At 35.9% G+C, this 25014-nt stretch overlaps 1 protein-coding gene across 1 annotated transcript in view; it reads left to right on the top strand.

Annotated features, from left to right (window-relative positions):
* Positions 1-25014, top strand: part of LOC114240834 (uncharacterized) — a 143836-nt gene that overhangs the window by 44148 nt on the left and 74674 nt on the right. Inside the window, exons 2-3 of the mRNA XM_089740054.1 lie at positions 4580-4901; positions 6233-7485. Coding sequence (XP_089596180.1) covers positions 4580-4901; positions 6233-7485 — 1575 coding nt within the window. The remainder of the gene's footprint in view (positions 1-4579; positions 4902-6232; positions 7486-25014) is intronic.

Genomic DNA, 25014 nt, shown 5'->3' with positions numbered 1-25014 from the left:
TGTTGGAATGTTTTCGCTCACGACAATTGCATGAGACATCATAATATGGGTTACTCATTAAATCAAATTTCAGTACGAATTTCTCTGGTCGTTCCAAAACAAACACGCAACTGCGACATTGTTTACAGTTAAATGCATACCGACAGACAAAAATAATTTAACGACGAGTAAAAGAAAAAGTAGCGAATGAGAGCGAAACGCATCCGTTGCCAAATGTTCGATTCTATTCATCGTATTTTAGAAAGTGACCTACCGTTGACAAAGGTCGGAAATGTTTGATATAGTGACATACCCTCGAGGAGACAATGAGACCGAAAAAACACTTAATATTTATTACGCTAATTTCAGAAAAAATGAAAAACTTTTATGTGGCTTCCTCGATTTAATGAATTCGACATCGTTCTTAGGTAATAAATATTATACAACACATTATCTTTAATATTTGACTTAGCATTTTTTAAATACATATTAATTTTAATATGTCGAGCAGACTTGAATGAAATAAAACTGGGAGACAATTCAGATTTCACTGCGAAATCCCCAAATATAATAAATACGTCTTCTAAGAATTATCTGCACCTATTTGAATTAAATCTTTTATTTAATTAGGCCTATTTATTAGGACCATCCGTGTCTTAATGATTTCAGTCATTTTACTTCTAATTTCCTAATAAGAGATTGGTTTTGTCATTCATAATCGGTATTGCGTGTTAGATAACAACGTTAACTCATTAGGTTGGTACGTATCTATCGGTTATTTAAACTACTTATCTATCTTATCTACGTTTGGTGCGTTCAACTGATAATCAGCTTAAAATGATCGGAAATGCGATGACAAATTTTAAAACATTTACTTTTGGCAAAAACTAAAACCCAATTACGAAAAATTTACTACAAATCATGCTTACACAAGCGCGTGGGCGTTGTGAATGTTTTATTGTCAAACTTACGACGGTCACAGAACCAAAATATGGCATAATTATATGATGCAATCATACATATTTTATTTATCCTAACTGACTAACGAGAACCATCTCAATTTGGAGCGAATCTATTTTTTTATTTACCCTCTATTCGATTTCACGCAATGTTTCCCAACATCCAAGCTAAATTCACGCAGGCGCATAGATTCCGCATTTTGCTTTGTGTCATGTAAAAACTTAAGAGCGTGAGAAGTCACACGTAAATGTCCATTATATAGCGCCACCCGTCTATTATTTGCCAAACTGAAGATAACTATTCATAGTTTTGCTATATGATTTAAACAAACACAAATTGTGTAATTCTATTTTGCTAACGATTTAACCAAAAACTAAAATGTGTCAAAAAACAAGTAGGTACGTAAGTTGCAAAAAGATTTCTGCATTATTTTGAATATTTGTAGATTCTTTTACATATAGAATTATAGAAATAAACAAAACCTCAACTGACCTATGCGTTTATCGAAATGAAAGTTCATGCATCAATCAAAAGAAAGTGAAAAGTTATGAATAAATAATTATGGCTTGATATAAATAAGTCGGTCGACATACGAGTAGCCACATGTCTTGAGTTATTGATATAATGTAATTATAACATCGGTAAACGATGGAAAGTGTGTCAGCCGGCGAAATAACACGTTTCGTTAGGGGGACATTTCCAAATACTCGCATGATACTCGCCTAACACGAAGAAAAGGATCCTGGCGATATATATATAATTATTACTTTGATGTAAGTTTAGACATGCTTATGTTTTGTATGGTGCATAATTATCAGAAATACATATGAATTATTAAAAAGTCATTAATTTATTACACTGCTTGAAAGTTTCATAAGTGCTTTCTATCGATGTTTTTAATCCTGCTTGCATTTTTTAGTATTATATTTAAAGACTTAATTCATCTTGTAGTATAAAACTAGGAACCACGATCAGCAATATCTCGTGGTTTTTAAATAAAACAAATTTGTATCAGCACAATAATACATATTGGTAATTTTGCGAGTTTTCGATTAGTGTCTCGATTTGTATATTAGTAAGCCTTCGGTGGTAAATGTTAAAAAGGATTTAGAACAGTTCGTTAATTACTATTTACTCTTCGTATATAGGATAGGAAAGATTTTCAATAAAAAGATTTCTATTTAAAAAAAAGGTTTCTTCCTTATTAATATTTACACTTGAAAAAATTATTTTGCAGCGCCATCTATGTGTGATATAATAAACCACTTGAGCAAACAAATGCTTTTCATACGTCCGGCCTCCTCAAGATGGCAGTAGTAAAATGAAAGTGTGACTTGGATTAAACTTTTCGATAGATGGCGCCCCTAGAATCGTGGAGATCATGAACTTGATGCATTGAATCACTCATTGAATGCATTGAATTTTTTTCTTAGGGATTTTATGACCTGGTAACTAAGACCTTTAAGTCATAATGCATTGAATAAAATAGATGCATAGATAATAAATGCACTTAATATTAAAGAAATAGGAAAAACAACTATTTACAATATTAAACGTTTTCTTTAAATGTTTATACATTACCGTGTAATCAAAGCTTTACCAATTATACAATGCTTTATTAAATATCTCATTAGGAATCATCAAAATCTCCAGTCTAATGAATAACAGTGACTGATCTGAGAGTCATTTCAAGTATTTACTGCTATTTTACTGTAAATTAATTAAATAAATCTCTATGTTAACAATTATTGTACGTAAACTAGACATAACTTAAAACGTTAACCTTATGAAAAATTTTTTTTTATCAATTGTACTTATATCGCGCAATTTGTTGTTAAATCATTTTGCCGAACAAGGCTAAGTTTTAAATAGGTTTCAGAAGATAGTTGTAGCATTGCGCGTAGTTAAAATGAAGCATCTTTACGAAGATATTTTAAAAGTGTGAAGGTACCAATCTCGATGAGAATTCTGACAAAACAAAAACAGAACGATACAGGTTCTTTAAAATGAGTGTGCGTTGGCCGTGTAAAATCGGTTGCTCCTTGTCCGACGCAGCTTTTTTTTCCTCGTCGAAGATGTATCAAGACGCATTATCCTTGCGAGTGAGGGGGGATCGCGCGCGTGCGCATAACTTGGCAATGACGTCACTTCAGGGACTGGTAAAAAATGCCATGAACCCGACCATCGTTTTAGCTTCGAGGATAATGTCAAATCGACATATACCTAACTGCGAAATATATTAATTGTAAAATAAGTCATAAAAGCTTTTTCTTTAGTCACAGAGTTTTTATCGAGTTCATAAATGGTTATTCTTGTTAGATCAAAACTAATAGTTAAACTATTTAATAATAAAAAACTGAGCATTGTATATATTAATTGATTTTTTGTGAACATTAACTATGTATAGTTGGTACATGTAAAAAATTTGCTTCCATTTGTTTACGATTAATATGAGTCGGCTGGATGTTTGTATTACATGTAATCCAAAACGCAAACCGCTTCTAAGTATGGCTAAGTTAATAAAGCTTAGATGTTATGTTACTGTTAAAATTCTTGGAACATCAGAATGATGTCTCCGTTATTTGACGAGACTATATTTTTTATCACGACTGCTACAGTTAGAAGCCCTACATAGATCTATATCAAACCATTTGGATATCCGTGTTAGATAGGAACAAAGAAATAATTACTATACCCACATATAGGAATGAATAATCATCAATAATGAGCTTGTTACGCACTTTTGAAGCGTCTCTTGAGTTTGGGTCTAACTTTGACGTTGGTATTGACTAGCCCATGGGTTCCGGTAACAACATAGCATTGGGTAGGGGGACATGAGTCATTGGTCTATCTATACCAATAAAATCGGTATTTTCTAGGGTATTTTTAAAACGTAGCCATAATTACAATAATAGTTAGACAATTTTCTCTTTGTTTTTTTTTGTTCCATATGAAGTTTTATATTGAATGTACATATTCGAGATATCGCACATTCTAGATCTAAGATTAACGGATTACCGTTAAAAACCGGAAAAAATGATTATCATACAGGGTGTAAAAATCGGTTATCGAAATCAGATAAGGATTTTAGAATCACTAAGACATTATAATTTTAAATGGCCATCAGTGGCATCGGAGACAAAGATAGCTCATCCAATATTAAAACCGTTAAATGTTTTTTTTTTTCGAATTTGAATCGAGTTCTGAGTTCGAAACGTGTCAAGATGAAACGGGTCTTCGAAAGATTACGTAAACACAAATAGGTGTTGTTATAATTACTACAGTATTTTAGTACAATCATGTTTCATTAAAATTTATATTTTTTTGTAAGAGTAATGTCGTACCTTAAATTACTCGTCACTCCTCATCGTCAGCCCACAGACGTCCACCGCTGGACATAGATCTCCCCCAAGGTTCGCCATAATGACCAGTCCTGCGTAGCTTGCATTCAGCGGATTCTCGCAAACTTTAGCGGCACGTCAGTCCACTTCGTAGGAAACTTACCCAGTGAGTCATCAAGGAGATAATGATGTAAATTAAAGTTGCTCCAATTTGAACGTTATTACATGAGAGACACAGATGATATTGTCGGTCTACTGTCTGTAAACAAAAAATAAAATGAACTCTTCATTGTTAACAGGTAACAGTGTGCGGTCACAGTACTGTTGCTGAAGTTGTATGCGAGCCATTACAAGATGCGGGAACGGTGGTGGCTGGCATTCCCACTGGACCTTTATCAGTACCGCTTGCAGTTCCTCTCGGAGGACCTCTACCTCTTCCCGAGACGACACCCCCTTCAGCGCCTCCAGCCGCTTTGCTATTTCTTGGTGGCTCCAAAGCACCAGTGGATCCAAGAGCTTCTGCTACGGTGCTCGAAGGTGAAGTTTTGGTTGCGGAATATCAGCCCCCACAATGGGACGGTCGAGACCTTGAAGTTTTTTTGGCATGGGAGAAAATATACGGTGAGTGAGGCTTAATTCTTAGCAAGATAATTCTCCAAACAGCTGCTAAGATTGAAACAGATTGGTAAATTTTTAGACACGTATAGACTTGTAATATGTCATATTCTATCTACTGTAACATAATTTGGATTGCTTATTAAGGGAATACGTTATCTAACCTATAAAATCTCGGCGATTAAGGAAACTATCTATCTATCTTCTATCTATATATATAAAAATGAATTGCTGTTCGTTAGTCTCGCTAAACTCGAGAACGGCTGGACCGATTTGGCTAATTTTGATATTGAATTATTTGTGGAAGTCCAGAGAAAGCTTAAAAGGTAGATAAATATAAAAATGTTCGGAATTAAATAAAAATAACAATTTTGTTTTTCTTTTGAAGTGTCCCCCGTCAGACAGATTCCTTTTGTTTGTTTTAAGTTTATTTTACACAAAAGTTTAGGTCTTTTATTTATCGATTGAGGCATTACCAAGTCTGCCGGGTCAGCTAGTCAACAATAAAAATATTGGCGTTATTATTACAAGTAAATCTGTACGTTATCGAGTTTTTTAATTTAATGCGCTCCGTACTTGTGTACATTGTCGTCATAGGATGTTAATACGAATTAATTTACCGCATGAAATTCAAAACACGTACAAACGAAATATCAATGACATTCATGAACTTTTCTTGTCTAGTGGAGCGCTTGATTGTCGTATAGTGCGCTACTCCTCATTCAGTATTCCACGTGTAGAATCAGCGATGTTTGTAGAAAGCGGTTTGGCAATAATACGTACGAGTATACGCACAGCACACACTGACTATTGTCCGGTAATCTTTCGTAGAACTCACTTACAGTATGCATCGGGTTCTTACCAACCGTGACCGTAATAGCAAGTTAAATTTGAATATATTACGATTCGCTTAGTAACTGTTTTACGTTGGTCTGTTGCAACATCAAAATTTTAAAAGCTATCAACATCTGAAATTAACTTAATAAAATACAAACTTATTTTTAATGCCTTGCTGTGTTAGATACTTACTTTAAGAAGCAAATTTAAGTAAATTGATTTTTACTGGTGGTAGGATCTCTTGTGAGTCCGCACGGGTAGGTGCCACCACCCTGCTTATTTCTGCCGTGAAGCAGTAACGCGTTTCGGTTTGAAAGGTGGGGCAGCCGTTGTAACTATACTTGAGACCTTAGAACTCATATCTCAAGGTGGGTGGCGGCATTTACGTTATAGATGTCAATTGGCTCCGGTAACTACTTAACACTAGGTGGGCTGTGAGCTCGTCCACCCACCCATCTATGCAATAAAAATAAAATAAAAATCATATTATTTTCTTTCAGCTTCATCGTTATTCTCGGCAATAGAACTTTACGGAAAACCACTCCTCCGGGCCGCAGTGATTTCAAGAGAAGAGTACCATATACTCTTCTATTATTTAGAAGCAGTTTCCGAGGCTAGCGACGCTCTCGCTGAACGAATGCGAAAATATATCGATTCTGGTCTAATAACGTCCGAAGCAACAACAGGCAATAATGAACCTGTAACAACTTCAAAAAATACTGTCGTCGAAGAAGAAGAACCCCAGAGCCTTCTTACTGAATTAATGCAAGAAGGAGTAATTTCCCAACATGATATTGACGCTTCGTCTATTATAACCGGCTCTGAGGTAAATGAGAATGCAGAAAATCGTAAGTCAGATGATTTGTCAAGTTTGTCGTCGATCAGTACAAGTATACGAAAAATTATAGTTGATATACCATTGGATTGCAACGAGTCTGTCACTGATGCTTCCATTGTAGAGAGTAATGATAACGTTACTACAGTAACCATAAGAAATAGCGGTCAATGTTGCATTGACCACAGGATATCGGCTGACGTTACGGACAATGTGTGGGCTAATGTCAAATGGAATTTTCTTAATCCACATGATTTTGGCTATGATCCCGTTCCAAGCGTCAAAAGAAGCCGGTCTGATTCTGCTATAACTCCAGTCACACAGCGAAAGAATGAAGACTTGTATGAAAGACTACAAGATGCCGATGGAGAGTCTTGCGGGAGCATTACTCCCTACGAATCAATAGAAGATCTATATGAATGCATAAAAAATGGGCAGTATTCAAGCTCTGCCGTAGAAGAATCTCCATCTACAGAAAATCAATCTGAGCCACAGTATCCAGACTATTACGAAAAGACTAGTGTAAATCGCCAGAGCTCAGCCAGTAGTGAAAAGAGTGGATCATCGTCTGCGTTTCAATTTTCAAAGTGTGGATCGAGTGAGTCCACGGACGTGTTTATATCATGCGAGTCAACTAGCGGTATAAGTTCATTTCTCTCGAAGGCTATACCGCAATCACTGAAGCGTCGAGACTTACCGCCTCCTCCTGCTGAAGGTAACGCTAGTGAAAGTGCCATCCTGATGAAGCAACTTTTTATGGGTGAATTAATGGATGTTTACGGAGAATATTTGTCCGCATACCCCTATGCTCGTGCTCTGCTCCGTCGGAAAGCGCGTCGAGATGAACATTTTGCTGCGCTCGCGGATATTCGACGAGGAGCCGCTAAATACACGATCGCTGACTACCTCGAATTACCGGTGAGTATTCATAGCTTTTCATAATTCATTAGCCGACGGCCGAACTACACAGCGCCTTTGAACCGTGCCATTGTCATGTCAACGCTTGCAATTGAGTTACGAAAGTTAGGATCGATGATCTTCGCTGCACTTGACCTTAACAAGCGAGCCGGCTTCGGCCAAGTTGAGTGTAATGAACGTGTCAAATGTGGTCATTACGTTTAATCGACGATAGAAACGAGAACAATGCGTCGAGGGACGGCGTTCAAGGAGATTGATTTAGATTGAAAGTCGGCTTAAACGTGGCCGTGCGCGACAATGATCTGCGCGACATGAGCACGCGCCGCCCTTTCAATGCTAATGGACCGGAAGACTGCACGTATAGCTCTCTCTAATCAGGCCTAAAGGTATTTTCCTTTGGACTTATTACGAAATTTCAGATTTGATTGAATCAAAGTATATAATACGATCAGTATTTGTTAACCTATGTTTTAAACTCATCCTAGTTTTAGATTTATATTGTAAAGAGATATCATATTTTACATGTTTTACGACACTGGGAACGTTTGAGATGAGAATTTTACAGACTAGATGTCTAGTAACATATTTCTGGATTGTCGTTTTATAGCTGCACGTGGTACGTGTAAAATCTATTCGTGATTCTGATTCTATCAACGAGACTCGCGCATTCAGCGATAGTTATAAAATACTGTAACCGAATTAGGGTTGTTACATTTAATTTCTGCTAATCCATAATTCAGAAAATTGTTTACGTAACAAACTTGATTAAAACTTGTGATAAGCAATGAATATATGAAAAGCAGATAAGATTTGTTATGTTTAGTATCTGTTGCCGGTTTTAGTGAGCATTTCCAGCCCTAATAAGCGCGTGATGTTGAGATTTGTCCCTCGCGCATTCAAGCTTATCTGATAGCACGGGTACCACTAATACTCTGGAGCTTTTACATTTGTTATTCAATGTGCATATCTCTGTTGAGCACCACGTAAATTTAAAGAGCAAACAGTCAATTAAGCGGCGATTCATGTTGTTAACAGCAATTCTAAAGCCCTCGGAACGTATAAAGTTGCATCAGATAAGTTTGATGATATTTGTTTGGTGATGTCATATTATTTATGTGTATGTAAAATTTTTATGTATATTTTGAAGTGGCCATATTTCTAGTTTCAGGTTTTTCTCTCATTAATATATTAGCCTTATTGCCTTTTGAACTTACATTTACACTTACAACCAAAAATACCGAATATCGTAATAGATATGGATAGGACTGTAATGCGTTTTGTATTTTTGCTAAGCAAAGTTAATGTTGCATGATTCCCTACACCAGAACGATACAATTGACAGAAAACGAAGAAATAATAAGACAAAAGGTAATAATTTTCATTAGTAAAGGCATACCAAAAATAAAACATGAAGCTTTACCTTACCTTCCTAATATGTAAAGTCAATTTGGTTTACCTACTTAATTGTTCCCAATTTTAAATCTGCACCTTACCCACGCTAACACAACAGCCATAAAAAAAACAAATATTATACTACACAAATATGTGTTGGTAGTAAAAAACTAAAAATAATTACGTGTTCATCGAGAGAAACCGACATGGAAATATTTCACAATAAATGTAACCCCATCTTTATGTATCGCCCACGCGGCTTACAAACAAATCGATACACATGAATACTGATAGATTATTCAGAATATTATAGTGTTATAGGTGAGTTGTAGAGATTATAATATTAATTTTTCCATATCTCACTTATGGTTCATATGAAATCTTTTCGATTACAATTTCAACTATTGCAATCTTTTAGTGAATTTCGAAATATTGTTAGAACTAAGTAAGACTTCACAAAGCTGTTTAATTAATAGATATCTGTCTTTTCCTGAGACATATTCCTGACACACACAGATAACATTTGATTTTTTTTGTAGATTACAATTTAATTATGTTAAAGAAACTTTTCAGATTCATATCCCATTTTTTGAAAACTATTGCGTGAAATAAAATTTTGTATTTTATAGTATAGACAGATCAACGAGCTCACAGCCCACCTGATTTCACATGGTTAGCGAAGCCCATTGACATCAAAGTATGAATGTCACCTTCCGCTTCGAGATTTGAGGTCCAAGCTACAATTATATCATTATTTTTCCCTCTACTTAAGCGGATGGTCTTGAGAGACCGTTTCAGCGTAGGCTTAACTAGTAGGTGAGCTCACGGGGCTCAAACTTGACGTCGTTGCTAACACTAACCCAAGCGAGAGTAGTTCGCAGAATCTAACACCGGATTGGAAACGCGACTCACTGAGAATATCCGGCGAGAAACTCAGTAGGCTTATTGTACTGAAGTCTTCCGGACCTAAAGGATAAGACGCCCGGTGCATTCGTATCAAGCAATGCAACGGTGTTCGAATCCCGCAGGCAGGTGCCAATTTTTCTACACACTTATCAAATGTTCATGATGAATTTTACTGTAAAGGAATAACATCGTGTAATAAAAAACAAACCCGCTCAATTATAATTTGCGTAGTTACTGGTGGTAGGATGTCTTGTATGTCCGCACGGCTAGGTACCACCATCCCTTGACTATTTCTAGTGTGAAACAGTAATGCGTTTCGGTTTGAAGTTTGAGGCAGCCATTTTACTGTAAAACAGAGACCTTAGTAAACACGTTTTAACGCGGCGGCGGTATTTACATCGTAGATGTATATGGGCTCCAATATCTATTGAACACTAGGTAGTACCCGTGAGCTCTTCTTATTTTTCTATCAGCCCACAGACGTCCACTGCTGGACATAGGTCTCCCCAAGCCTCGCCATTTAGATCGGTCTTGCGCTGTCTGCAACCAGCGGATCCCTACTAACCTCAATAGATCGTCGGTCCGACGTACACACATACGTAACATTTTAAATAATAATATACCTTTGATTACTTTATGTAAATAATATCTACAAATTACGATTTACTAAATGTTACAAAACTCTTGAGGTGTCATAAATAGTAAATGTTAATGTCTTATAGATATTTACAATCGTAATCGTTGGCTTGGCCTGCTTAGTTAAGTATTTAATTTTCACTAAAATGCGCCATGAATATCTTGGCGTTCGCTGGATGAATGAAATTTTTATATATTATTTCCTTATTACGTTCACAGAGATGTATGTTATTAATGAATTTATACAACCTCCAGCATGCGATACTAAATTCTGCATCTACAAGTAATTTATATGACTGCGTATAAATTTTACTAAACACAATCAGTATACTTGGTCCGTTTAGTAACTAATCACATCGCCAAGGATTTTATTACATTATGAGTTATACATCGCGGAGGGTTAATATCGAATTCTCAAAGAACTAAAAAAAGAATTTTCTTGATTAATCAAATGTGTTTCACTGCTTGTTAATATCGATTGATAGCGTACTCTATGTAGCCGAGAGATCCGTTCAAAGAAATAGTAAATGAATTTATTTTTTGTGTAATTAAATTGCAGAATTATAATCTAACATGCTTTTAGTAAATAAAAACTAGTGCGTGTATTTTTCAGTTATGTACTTACATTTTACGTATATCTACAATCACAGTATATATCTGCACATATGTATCTACAATCACTGCATATATCCGCACAAGTGTGAACACAAAACGCGATCTGTTGTGGACGGAATTTTAAGCGATCATGGAAGACAGTCCCAGAATCTAGATGCCACAGCATTCCTTAAAAGATATTAGTGCATATGTATACCTATGTATTAGACTAAAACAAAAATCTGCGCCGAATACCAGTCAGATCACGTCGATTACGAAATATTATCTACTTTAAAACAGTACAGAGTGTTTGTTGTGGTTCTTAAAGTGCTGGTGCTAATTAAGTCAACTATACTGCAATTATATTAAAAGCAAATTTACAAATAATAAACGCGAAATTTATAGTTAAAATATTTGGAGTACAATTTTACATGTTTTACTTTTTTGGTGGGGTTTTTGAGTCTACCACAGATTATATCTCCGTGTTGTAGTGAACGATGCAAGCAGTTTTTGTTTAATATAACTACACAAGCGTCATATTACTCTGGAAAACGATAATGACCTAATAGAAGTGTCCACTAGTTTGTGAGAATTTAAGAATATTTACAAAGACCACGTTTCCCAAGAAGACCAGAAGTCGAATTTCAAATAGTTTATTTAAAAAATATTAACATATAATTTTGACAGCATAAATTAAGCTTCAAGGAGTTATCCGTTTTTTGACCATAGAACTCAAATACGTGCCCTATTGTAATTCATTCATAATTTCCACAAAGTACGTCGTATATCAGGTTTATCATGTTACACCACATCCCTGATAGCCGTGTTTAAATATAATTAGATGAGCTACTGTGGAGATTAGGGTACATTGAAACATTGCGTAGAAAAATATACATACATAAATCTGTTAACGATTTTTAGGTGTATAAATTATCTTCATTGGATTCGTTTCCGTGTACCTACATACATAAAATAGGTACCAGTAGTACTGGAACTTAAATTCTTAAAGTTTATGTCTAAAATAATATTAGATTTCTTTATATTAGATCAGGCTTACCATGTTACACCACATCCCTGATAACCGTGTTTAAATATAATTAGATGAGCTACTGTGGAGATTAGGGTACGTTGAAACATTGCGTAGAAAAATATACATAAATCTGTTAACGATTTTTAGGTGTATAAATTATCTTCATTGGATTCGTTTCCGTGTACATAAATAAAATACCAGTGGTACTGGAACTTAAATTCTGAACTTATATGTCTAGAATAATATTAGATTTCTTTATATTAGATGTTAAATGAGTAAGTATATGAGCTCACGACCGGCGAATGATAAGTGATTATAGGAGCCCATAGAATTTACAAGTCTCCCGTGGATTTATTGTATTGTATAAAACACTTATATAATGCACTATACATTGTACAACGGTCGTCTCATTCTTCAACATAAATGTCGCCACCCCCCTTGAGACATGAGTTCTAAGTTTCCTTTATGTACCTACCCTTCAAACCGGAACGCATTACTGCTTGGCGGCAGAAATAGGCAGGATGTTGTTACCTTCCCGTGTTGGCTCACAAGACTCCCAGCCACCGGTATTACAAAAATTAAAATTTTTGCGGGTTTGATTTTTAGTACACTATTTTATCGTGGACGTCATTCGAGGACTTGTTCCATTTCGAACGGCACGGCACGACAACCCTCTCATCATGGCCGCTGGTAACTACATTCCCGATTCTGCGGACAGAATGATAAACAGTCGACGTCGCCCAAAATACGTCATTTCGGATCCTCCCAATCCACTAACGGTGCTTTTAGGTACCCCAAGCACCGGTCATGGCTCGGCGAGTAAATTAACCTACAGACTCAGCCCACTGAGTTTCTCGACGAATCTTCTCAGTGGGTCGCGTCCGTGCCGATCCGGTGGTAGATTGTGTGAAGCACGGCTCTTGCTAGGGTTCGTGCTAGCAACGACGTAAGGTTTGAGCCCCGTGAGCTCATCTACTCTCCCGGCGACGCTGATATGGTCTCTCAAGACCATCAGCTTAGGTAGGATAAAAAAAAGAGAACGTGAGCTAAGCACGCATTTCATTAGAAAAAATTGGTACCTGCATGAGAGATTCGAACGTCGGCCGATACGAATGAACCGGGCGTCTTATCCTTTAGGCCACGACGAATTCAGACAGAGAGGCACTGCCTACTAGCGCGGGCTAATAAAGCCCCCTAACAAATAAAACCGTCACCTTATCAATGATATGATCAAGTTCATATAAAAATCTATCCATTATATGAGTAAGATAATACAAAAACATTCAAAGGACAAAAAAATAATACTTAAAATTATTATGATCATTAAAATACACAGCGAAACTATAGTGCATGATAATATAATATTAATTCTTCGGGTGTTGAATTTCACGCGATCACTGAAGTAAAGATGTTTGATTGCATAATAAGCTTTCGTATATTCTTAGAAGCATTCGTTCAATCTGAGGTGATTAATGTCTCTTTTAAAGTAAAATATCTCTCGTACATCCGGAGCGGACATTCCAAACATACTGAAATAAAATCGACCATCACGTATTTAGACTTTTACTCATTACTAATAGTTTTACTACTCATTGCTAAGAGTTTTATTGCTTAATAATATTGAAAATGAATTGTTTTTTGCTGGGTCTTTTTTATATACATGAACAATTTGTTTTAATGCGAAATGAATGTGATGAGAAATGAAATTGTGATGCTAATTTTATTATTAACCTTTACACTCGGTAAAGGTATGTTCATTGCTACAAAAAACTGAAAAATTTTCTGTTCAACCGGTTCCGAGAGACGCCCGCCGTGGGCATTAATGTCCATCAGAAATGATTTTTTATTCGCATTGTTTAAAAATATTCTGGCTTGACTATTTGAATCCCTTCTAGAAAATATATGAGTTTGGCTAGGCGTTCCCTTTGTTTGTCTTTAGATTTAAAACAGAACAAAACTACAAAATACCAATTATCTTTGACAACATATTAATGTACCTACCTACACTAAAACTAAAACATTTGTACCGAATTCTTCTACGGTACACTGTAAAATAAGTAGATCCAATGAACAGTTATTACTCAACATTCAGACACTGACAGCCATCTGTCGTAGTCGAATTCGCAAAGTGACGTGCCGCGCTTAAAAATATGTTAATCTTCTTGAATAGGAATAATCAGTATTTCACAATTTTGTTTCGAAATATTTTTTCGCAAGAGAACGCACCTAGTGAAATTTCGTCAGTTAATAAACGCGATCATACTTTTTAAATGTTAAGTGGTATTATTCGTTTGGTTTAGAAGCCCGACGTGTACTTACTGACTGTTAATGTTTAAGCAGGATTTAGTAAGCACTAAAACTCAACGCAATATCAATAACATTTGAATTTACATCACTAATTATAGCAATAGTATGAAAAGTTATTTTAGTGTTTGTAGATTCTCGTAACTGTTTAGAGACTGATTAATCAATTGTCAGATAAGCTATTCAGAGAGAAAAGGACATTTAAAAAAAGTTTTTAACTGGTCCTAGGGAGTTAATGTGCCCGCAAGGATTGGAATCACCATCCTGCCTATATTTGCCATGAAGCATTAATTTTCAAGCGTTTCAGTTCGGAGGATGGGGGAGCCTTTACGCCATAAAACTGAGGCTTAGAACTCGTGAGCCAAGTTGAGTGACGGCACTTACATTGCTGATGTCGAAGGGCTCCAATAACTTCTTAACACTAAGAGAGGCATCAATTCGTTAACAAACCTAAGCAATAAAAAACAGTATAATTACAAATATGTATATTGAATTGCTTCACTCTACTTGTTTACTCAAGGACTGACTTTTATCTTTAGATTGAAAAATCATCACCAACTCACTTAGTAGTCACGTAATTGCAGTTAATTACGAAATTTATCCAGTATTAAAACCAATACATAGCCAATAAATGTTAATTTTATAGTTTCTAAACAGCACTAAAACTCTGGGAAAATAGTTTCACAACACATACAGCCTACATAGTCAGACGCCTTAATAGACACATATGTCACATGCGTGTATATAGAAAACCAATTAAGTTTAGCCTACGTGGTATATCATTTAACTGTATAAGTAATAATAATAATTAAGTTTACTTAAGTTGGTGCTAACAACTACAGATTTTACATTATCTTCGTCAGCCCACAGTTGGCTAATGCCTCTATCATTTTATACCACCCTTCATAAGTCATTTCCCAATCTGACCCTTTAATTAAATTGCCATTTAATTGAATTATTAAAAATTATAATTATTATTATACAACAAATTGCCTTGCTCTTTAATGCGTTTAATATAACAATTACGGAGTTACACAGAAAGTAGAGGAGAATAAGCACTATTAATACACAAAAGATGGTACGAAAGTCATTGCTGATCTAAGCGACAAAGTTCGCACATTGCCATTCTTTTTTTATTTATTGCTTAGTTTATCTTTTTATCAATAACAAAACGAACTATTAAAAACTCACAATAAAGTTTCGATGTACTTATTAAAAGCCTTAAAAATAAGTAAAAATGAAATAAGACCTTTAATATCCTAATTTACTAGTGATTGCAATTAGATTTCTTGAAACTACCCACGTATAATTAATCTATAGCACATATATGGCACTATGACGGAAATTTTCACTGATAGATGATATAAAATCCAGAGGACAAATCAACAAACATACAATTAAACTTAAGTTTTTATTGATTTAGATTACATAGATATTTAGGATTGGTAAGAGCGGAACTCATGAAAAGTGTGTGGAACGGAGCGTTAAGATGCGAGTGACAGAAAACGGTTAAGAAAGGAAAAAGAGAATGATAGAGAAAAGCTAGTTGGCGAAGATGATGAAATGAGCAAGGCGTAAAAAAGGTGTCACTAATTTTTTTATTATAATAACAGAGAAGGTTTTGGAAGAGAACAATAAAAGTGCAACAGTGACATAGATTTATTTTATGTGCCAAGATCTCAATTCTACATTTAAGTATATGAAAACAAATGTTTTAAATGTTTACTAAGAATATTTACGAGTTTAATTTTTATGAATACTTTTCTTGTTTCAAAAATGCTACCATGATTTGAAACTATGCAAATATATAATCTGTTAATGGAGTCAGTTGGCTTATCCCCGACCCTGGTAGCAGCTAAAAGTATAACAGTAGTGATTGATCATGCCGAGGAACCTACTCACATAAGAAACTACTTAGTAAACAATATAATTAAAGCACTTCACTAGCCATAAAAAATGTCGTGCGACTTCATTTCCAAATCATACGTTTTTGTCTGGTTAGTGATTATTTAAATAGTTAGAGATTTTACTGCCTGTCTTTTGAATCTTGAACTAAGTTTTTCCAAAATGAAAATCACTTCAATTTTCACGTGAGATGCTGGGATACAGTGTTAGGGCATTACATAATAATATTTGCCCTGTTGTGATTTTTACAACGGGAAAGAATTTTAAATTACTTTTTGTATATTTTAATAGAAATTGTCGTTCCCAGATTTTAAAGAGATTTGAAGCTTTATACGTCTACGACATTTTTATGATACAATTTCAAGTCTACATCACACAGACTTTCCACTTCTTTTGCGAATAGAGTCATTCTTCTGATGATTGTGTAGCACCAGAGTGTGTTGTTAAAGGTTTTATGGCATCCTGTGTCGAACTACTCTAGTACTCGTCAGCCTACAATGCCAAGAAAAGTAGCGAATATATCCCGATCAATTCGCAACTAATCCCATAAGTAGAATAGGTGTTTCGTATTAGGGTTGCAGCATCGGCTAGTCGATAGCTACAAACCCACGCGGCCTCTTCATACGGCTGGTCTACAGATCGGCTCAGACGCGTCACCGATCAAAGTCAGAGACAAATGCCAACGCCATCACTTTGAGATTCCAGAGCAACAACTCAGCCAACACCAGCCATCGTCACAAAGAATACAGTATGTTAGTCTTCAATGTTTTTGAAGCCGTTATAATATCCTTAAGCATTCCTAGTTTATCTGTATCGAACGATTAAACTATGCAGCTGTTAAAATCCCGTACCGAGTTTTAAGCAAATCAAACCTTATTCACCACTAATATTCATGACGAAGTAAATGCGCAATAAAAATCCAGCCTGCAAGAAATATAATTTGCGTAAAACGGGTAGCGCCTCTTATGAACCCGCACGGGTTATTATCACCACCCTGTCTAGCTCTGTCGCTAAGTAATATTGCGTTCCGCTTTGAAGGGCGGGACAGTCGTTTTGAACTGAATCTAAGAACTTTGTCTTGAGAAAAGTGGCGGCATATACGTTATTAATGTCTAAGCAATAAAAAAATGCTTCTTTCAGTGCGTTGGTCGTTGTTTATTACGATAAACAGACACCGGACATTTTGCTTATCACTATTAATAGCCTTGTAGACAAATATTTGATTAATAAATACCAAGCGGATGGAGAGTTTCAAGAACTTGGCTCGGGATCGGCGTTCTTTTCATCGCCCCACTCCATTTTAACGTCAAAAGAATATTTAACAAAGATCGGCGCGAAAATGCGAAAACACTATGAACGTTTTTTAAAAAAAAAATACAGATTCTAATGTACAATAAATTAATGTTTATTGTAATAGTCGTTATGGCCGAACTGCGTTGGCAATACCGACTGCATTGTTTACAAAATAGTTTTTGCTGCACCTACCATTGCAGTGTTGATGCGTGTGCGAACGCCATCAACCCCCTCCCAGTTCTGCTTTCTACACGCACGATTTCACTGAGACCAAGCCGCCCCCCGCCGCAAGTTTCTTTGTATTGCTACACGTATACGATTTTTCGCAAATCACCGACATCTCTCAACACCTGTTCGTTACGTACTAGTTTACGTAATTGTTGTATTACAGAACATTAAGCGGTTCGATGATTAAGTTTCTTGAACGAGTTGAATGTACTGTCACTGTTCGGGTTACATTTAAAAAAAGAAAGAAAAACGATCCGACGTTCTCTTTTTTTTTCGGAATTTAAATTAAATAAGACTGAAACACAACACTGTTTCGGTCTAAAAAAAAATATAATATATAATTGTGAATTTTACGAAAAGTATTTATGTATTGGAATTAGCGGTAGCGAGGTTTTTTTCGTAGTTCTCACGTTCAAAATAATATGGTTTTAAATAAATAATTGAATACAAAGTTAAAGGTGTTGATTTATAGATTATATTCGAATTAGTGGTAGCGAGCTTTTTTTAGCACTTCTCAGATTCAAAATACATATATGGTTTTAAATAAAGAATTGAATACAAAGTTAAAGGTTTTGATTTATAGATTATAAGCGTACTTATATCAGGTACAGCAGCGTTGTGCGTTAGATAAGTCTATAAATCGCGCGGTGCTCACAATAGGATTCCTGGGGTGTTTCTCGCGCGCCACCGCTGTAAGCCTCTACGAAGCTTTCTTTGCGGCGTGACTCATATCTGACTCGGAATTCAGATGATCTAACTATAGCTTAGGTATTACACTAACGATAGTTCGATTTGAATGGAATTCATTGTAAGTTCTATCTCTGATCTGTTTCGTGAAGGCGTTTATCGATAATACCTACTGAATTTTCCTCGAAATCTTCATATTCATAAAATATATTTTACTGTTACGTAGTTATGATGTTAATTAAAATATTGGTGTTGTACCTACGCGAAATAAAGCGCAGAAAATTTCTATAAATAACTAATCTATTTTGTTTTACTCTTTTCTTAATTGTTTTTGAAGACAAAACGTTAAAGGTATCTAGTGCACGTCTTCAAAGTGGAATTGATTGTTTCGTACATTCCGCATAGATAAAAGCGTGAATGTCTTAGCTCGAAGGTCTCTAAAACAGGTTGGGGAACCGTGACTCACGTCATGAGACAGAGTTGCTGTCATATTGCTCTTTTGTAACTTCGAATTGTAATGTAAGTCATTTGATCTGTAAATTCGATTTTGAATATTTATCCTTGGACAATTATTTCATAGAATTGGTTGTACCTAGTTGGTGAAAAAAGAAAACTATTTTCGATTTATGACCAGTAGCATGTGTATGTATAAAACGTTTGACTTCATACGAGATCTATTTTTTTTTATAATAATCAATTTCCAGAAGGGCTTTGATGTTTTCGAATATTAAACTCACACCTGTTTCTGTGCACTCAGCGGAAACTTCAAAGCTATTTAAATTATTTAGGCTCACACAAAGAGAAGGTCGACTGGACTTGCGCACGTGTCTGCAAATAATATTCGGCTATAATATTTGTCTAAGGCAATGTTTTAAAAGTTTGCCTTACTTACAGGTTGACTAAATCAATATTGACATTGCTTAAAATCTTCTTCCCTTTGTACATTTTTTGACGCTGAAGCATTTTTGAACAACATCAAAGCGTAGGCGTTTTATGCGTCAATGACCTGTAAGACTTGCGGATCCGCATTCAGCAGGTACTGCAATTATTCAGTTATATTTTAGTGTCTAACTGGCCCATGCTTACTCAGTACGTTGAAATAATAATATAGTAATTTTTACGCTACCGTATTCATGATGACTCGACGATTTGTTGTTTCAAAGATAAAATCTCCGTAAACAATAACAATTAATTTTAAAAGAATGATTGTATCCCAGTTTATTCTAAATACCTTGTATGTATCTAGGTTACAATTTTAAGCAGAATGTTATCCCTCTGAAGGTTTGTCATTTACAACTAGTTCCGTGACCTCGCTCACGCATTCCCGCGCCTGCACCTAACTGTACTTTCCCGTTGACTTAATGCCGACTTTGGACAGAACCTGATATTAGGCAAGTGTACATGTTAACGCCGAAGTAGAATTGCAATTAAATAGCATCAAAATATGTGCAAGTAGACGACAGCGCGCGAAGAGCAATCCCCGGGCCGCTTCGCAGTTGTGTGCCGAAGTCGAAGCTGTGCTGTGCCTCTGGTCCCGCGTGCCGCACATACCACAAAATCCCGAGTGCGCCCGGGGCCGCCCGAACGTGCCCGAGCGAGTCGGAGCGAGCTTGCTGTTGCAGTACTGCCCGACGCCCGCGGCCGACTTCACACCGGAGTATGCGCGAGCGCGGCGAGAACGTCTCGTTTGTCTGTGCACGATATCTGTCAACAAACTTCGTCGAAAATAACTGGCATCGCAACTTTCCAGTGATCCTTTCCAATATTGACTGGTTTATTGTGTGCTACGTGATCATTACAAACAACTGTTTAGTCTTTAAATTGACTGTGAAAGAAATAAGAACCGTGTTATTTTTTTACTTGGATCGCGTGCTACGCTCGCTTTGAGCTGGTGGCTGAGGACGCGTGTGACTGTTTCGTCCAACTTTGAGGAATCCCTAGCCCTTGATGAACCAAGTGCACCTCGATGGTTTTAGAAGAATTGTGATGTCTTATCAATCATGGTAAATAAATATTTAAGTGTGTTAAAACACCTTGAAACCTGTGTGCGGTGACTCTCAATGGCCTCGATTTTTTTTAATTCTATGTGTTCCGTTAGTTATGTTTAGTATTTCAAACATAGGTATTTGATTTATTGTTTCTTTTTTGCGTTGACATTTAATTGAATTAAAATGAAATTTATGATACGTGAACTGACGTGCTTACACTGTACCTTCGAATATATTTTATATTGTGGGCATTTCAAGTATATTTTGTTTAGGTAGTTGTAGTGAGTTTTGAATTTCTCTGCCTTTAATTTCTACGATAAACATCATAGCATTTTAGAAGTAGTTGTACGATGTAAGATAGCTTGTATGTATGTAGTACAAAGTATTAATTTAATTGATAATTAATTCAAATGCATAAAATGACAACATAGCCATTTTTGGTATATTGTTGAAAATCACATAATATAAAAATAAATCTAGTAAAACCCTCAGCTAATATCATCATCATATTTATAAAAATCAAAACCAATTCGAAGAAACGTAGCGATCAGTTCATAGACATATTTATTTGTCTACATACGTAGTTAAAGGTACGTAGAATATTAATAGACAAATAGCATCATCAGTAATATAATCTACATCGGACAGGTTTGCCCCGTCAACGGCCAAAACGAAAAAAATAAAAGCTCTCCAACGGAAATGTTTGCCGTCATCGCATAAGTTCATACTCGTATTCGGAACCGGTATGAATAAATTGCTAAGGTTATCGAGCAAATGCCGAGTTATGTGGGTAAAGCGAACAAAAAGGCGCATCTTCGCCATCAATCCGCGGACTCTTCAATCCATTACGGTTTATTTCTAGTCATATTTCTCAAAGTCCAACCGTAAGGCATTTATCTTAACAATAAGTCTACTTCACTATCTTTCCAAAGAGGATTATTTTATGAAGGGATATCCATATTCACATCGCCCTAACTTATGGTTTGGAAACAGATATTTAAATACGTAAACAAATATTTTCTAATTTTTGTGTCTATGGCATTAATATCAACAAGACATTAGATTCGTTCGAAAATGTCTTCAGAACCTAGGATTCTAGAATTACAGGACCTGTGGATCCAGAAAAATTATTGAAGAATTGCAGATGAAACTTAACACGCTTGTTATTAAGTGATTACCAGAACTCCAGTATGCCCTGACCACCACGGCCCACCTCGGGATACAAGGTCGAAACCTCATTTGAACTGGACAACTATCCTACCCTAAAAATCGGAACGCATTGTTGCGTTACGGCACAACATCAGTCTAAATAGTTTGGATTTTATTGCACAAACCTATCCTGACATCGTGGAAGCCCTTCGTGGATTCAAGTTAGGTACACAAGATCAAACTGTGACATAAATGCATGACAAAGAGAATACCGGGTGATTTCTCCGAACGCATATTGCTATATGTATCCGTATCGGTTCTGGAAGTCTCTCCATCTCTCTCAATCGCCAACATTAGATGAAGACGAAAGGTTCTATCAGGTTTCGGGAATTTTGCGTTAAATAGATTATGCACAGATTACCTTCCTGCGTATGCTTGCCAGTTGCCTCTAAGCTAAGACTACTTCAGATCTTCTCTGGAAAGCAGTATTCTAACCTCGTTTCAAGTTCTTTTTGTTCAACTTTCCGTTCCTCTCCGCCATTTTTGGTTATGTATAACAAATTTAATGACGCATCACTTTGTCATTTCATTATCTCCGTACATAATACTTTGTAAATATTTTGTTAAAATAGTTCATTACGTGGCAATGATCTAAATAATACAATTTCCACTTCCCATATAGATTTAAAATTGCGTGTTTAAATCACTATTGTACTAATTTAGTGCAATTCAATCTAGGTCGTGTGTTGCATTGTAGTCCAGTAGTAATAGGGTTAAAAAAAGTAAGGCTTCCGTAATGCGCGAATGTGGACATACATATCCCAGTCTGTAGATAAAAACCGGAAAAGTGCTCTTAAAAAATTAGCAATCAATTGTCATTTCTTCTCAGGAACGTATTTAGCACAATACATTTTATATTGATCATATTTAATTTAATACTCACCATATAATTTTTAATTTGAACAAAAGCAAATTGTTTATTCTAATTCGATACAGACTCTGACGCGCGACCTCGGATTTCGCGCATTTGCAAGATAGTTTTATAAAGGACAAAGCGTCTTGTGTGTTTCTATTTGAATGTTATTTTCAACTAACAATAAATAAGATTTAATGAAAACTTAATCGCAATGTTAAAGTCGTTATCAGTACAAAAATTACATAAAGCAATACAGCGGCAATTATAATTCAATCAGTCATTATATTCTCATTGCGTATAAAATGGTTGTATTGCTAATTAATTGCATTTCTCAAACTTTCTAAATATAACTAGTCAATTTCGAAGGGCAAAGGTCGATGTGAAACTTTAGAACGTAATTGAAACAATACAATAACGACTCCAAGCTCTGATTGGTAATGTCAGTCTAAAAACTAAATCACTTCTTCTCGAGTCATTGGTGTCAGAGATTGAATGAAGTTTTTAGTTTTTCGCTTAGCTCTTGTCATTGACCCACTGGCTTTTCTCTAATTAACACAGAGGTTGATTTACTCTTGGCCGTTTAAAGAACACAGACAATTAATTTTCCGCCTAATTTATCTCGCATCATTATGTGAATGGTTAATAACTTTATTGTTTCATTGTGGTTTAATTATACAAAATGATTGCTTAGATGCGTGAATAAGCTAACGTTTCACTTGTAAAATGTTTGCTGGGGCTCGTCGACATCACAACGTGAATGCCACTATCCGTTATATTTGAAGTCGTCGTGGCCTAAAGGATAAGACATCCGGTGCATTCGTATCTTGCGATGCACGGTGTTCGAATCCCGCAGGCAGGTACCAACTTTTCTAATATAATTCATACTTAACAAATGTCAATACTTCCACGGTGAAGGAATAACATCGTGTAATAAAAAACAAACCCGCAAAATTATAATTTGCGTAATTACTGGTGGACGTCTTGTGAGTCCGCACTGGTAAAAAAAAAGGTACCACCACAGAAACATAACATCCAATTCTCAATCGTATTGCATAACAGTTCTCCTATCCTTCAAATCAAAACGTTTCGCTGTAGCAATAAGTGGGATGCTGGTACGCTAGCATAATACACTAGCTCATAATACACACGAAATCCAGTAATTATGAATTTAGGAGTTTTAGTTTTTATAACACGATGCTATTCTTTGAACCTAGAAGTTGTACTTAAGCTTAGGTACGTATTTCCTTGTCGAATCCTCATCACGCAGGAGCAAGTCACCGTCGTCGCCCTAGACACGTCCTTACGGATCCATCAGATCCAATAACTCTTGCGTTAGATACCTTCAGCTCTAACACTAGGAGAAGGCTGAGGAACACCGGTAACCGTACTCGTCGAACTCGACAAAGAGGTCGACGTGCCACCTAACCCATGCATCAGTTCGCTGAGTTTCTCGTCGGATCTTCTCAGCGGGTCGCGATTCCGATCCGTTATAAGATTCATTCGCGAAGCAGTTGCTCTTGAGTTGATGGCTCTCCTTCGGAGGCGCTCGGGCAGCTGTTAGTAAATTCCACCCCTTCTGGCTGTGCCTTTGCTCGCCCACCTGTCCTGGTGAAACCGGAAAGGCCTCCAGGACACCAGTAAATATGCAATCATAAATAAAAAAAAACTTATTTCCGTATAAAACTTGGTACTTGTCTGATTACGACTGATAGTCTATTGACTTCTACCGTGTGTAGGAATAGTACGTCGATCTCTGTTAAGCGGCGAGGCCTCCGGTTAATTATTATCCTAAAAAAGTCTCGAAATAGCAAACCTGCCAAATAAATTGGTATGAGAACAAAATTACGACACTGCACCGCGCATTCATAGAAATTACTATTGTATACAGATATATGTATATCTAAGTTAAAAGCTGTAAAGCAAAAATTCTGAACGGAGAATCCTTTGTTGAACTCAGTTGCGTTTGGGTGATAGGCGAAATCGTGAACGTTATACACAAACGCACAAAACTTATAAATTTATTTAACAACTGGTGCCTAAGTAGGACATATTCTATTTTTGCAAGGGTAACTACCACTGTCATGCCATTTCTAGCGCGCAGAAGTTATTCTTCGATATCATACGTCTAAAGTTATATTACTTTACGTTGTTATATCTATGGGCTTTAGTAACCACTTAACATCAGACATGAGGTCAGTCATCGATCAATGCAGTAAAAAAACAAAACTACAGAAATCATTGTACAAATTACTGTTTTTGCGATTCTCTAAAAAAATGTCTAAAAAACGCTAATGTTTCATATTGGTACTTAGTTAAAGGAAAATTTCAAGTTTTTGTTTGGGCTTTAAGATTTTTTACTATCTTGCATTAAATACAACGCCAAAATTGAACAAAAACAATTCAAGCAAACTTTCTTATACGTTTGAACTTATGCTGAAGCATTGTTCGCATGTAAATCGCATGTTTGAATTTATATTAGGTTGTGTATTAAAAATAAGGAT

This window comes from Bombyx mandarina, chromosome 03 (genome assembly GCF_030267445.1).
Source record: "Bombyx mandarina strain Sakado chromosome 03, ASM3026744v2".
In the NCBI taxonomy this organism is placed as follows: domain Eukaryota; kingdom Metazoa; phylum Arthropoda; class Insecta; order Lepidoptera; family Bombycidae; genus Bombyx; species Bombyx mandarina.
Note: the sequence above shows the minus strand (reverse complement) of the source record. Positions and strands in the feature narration are given on the sequence as shown.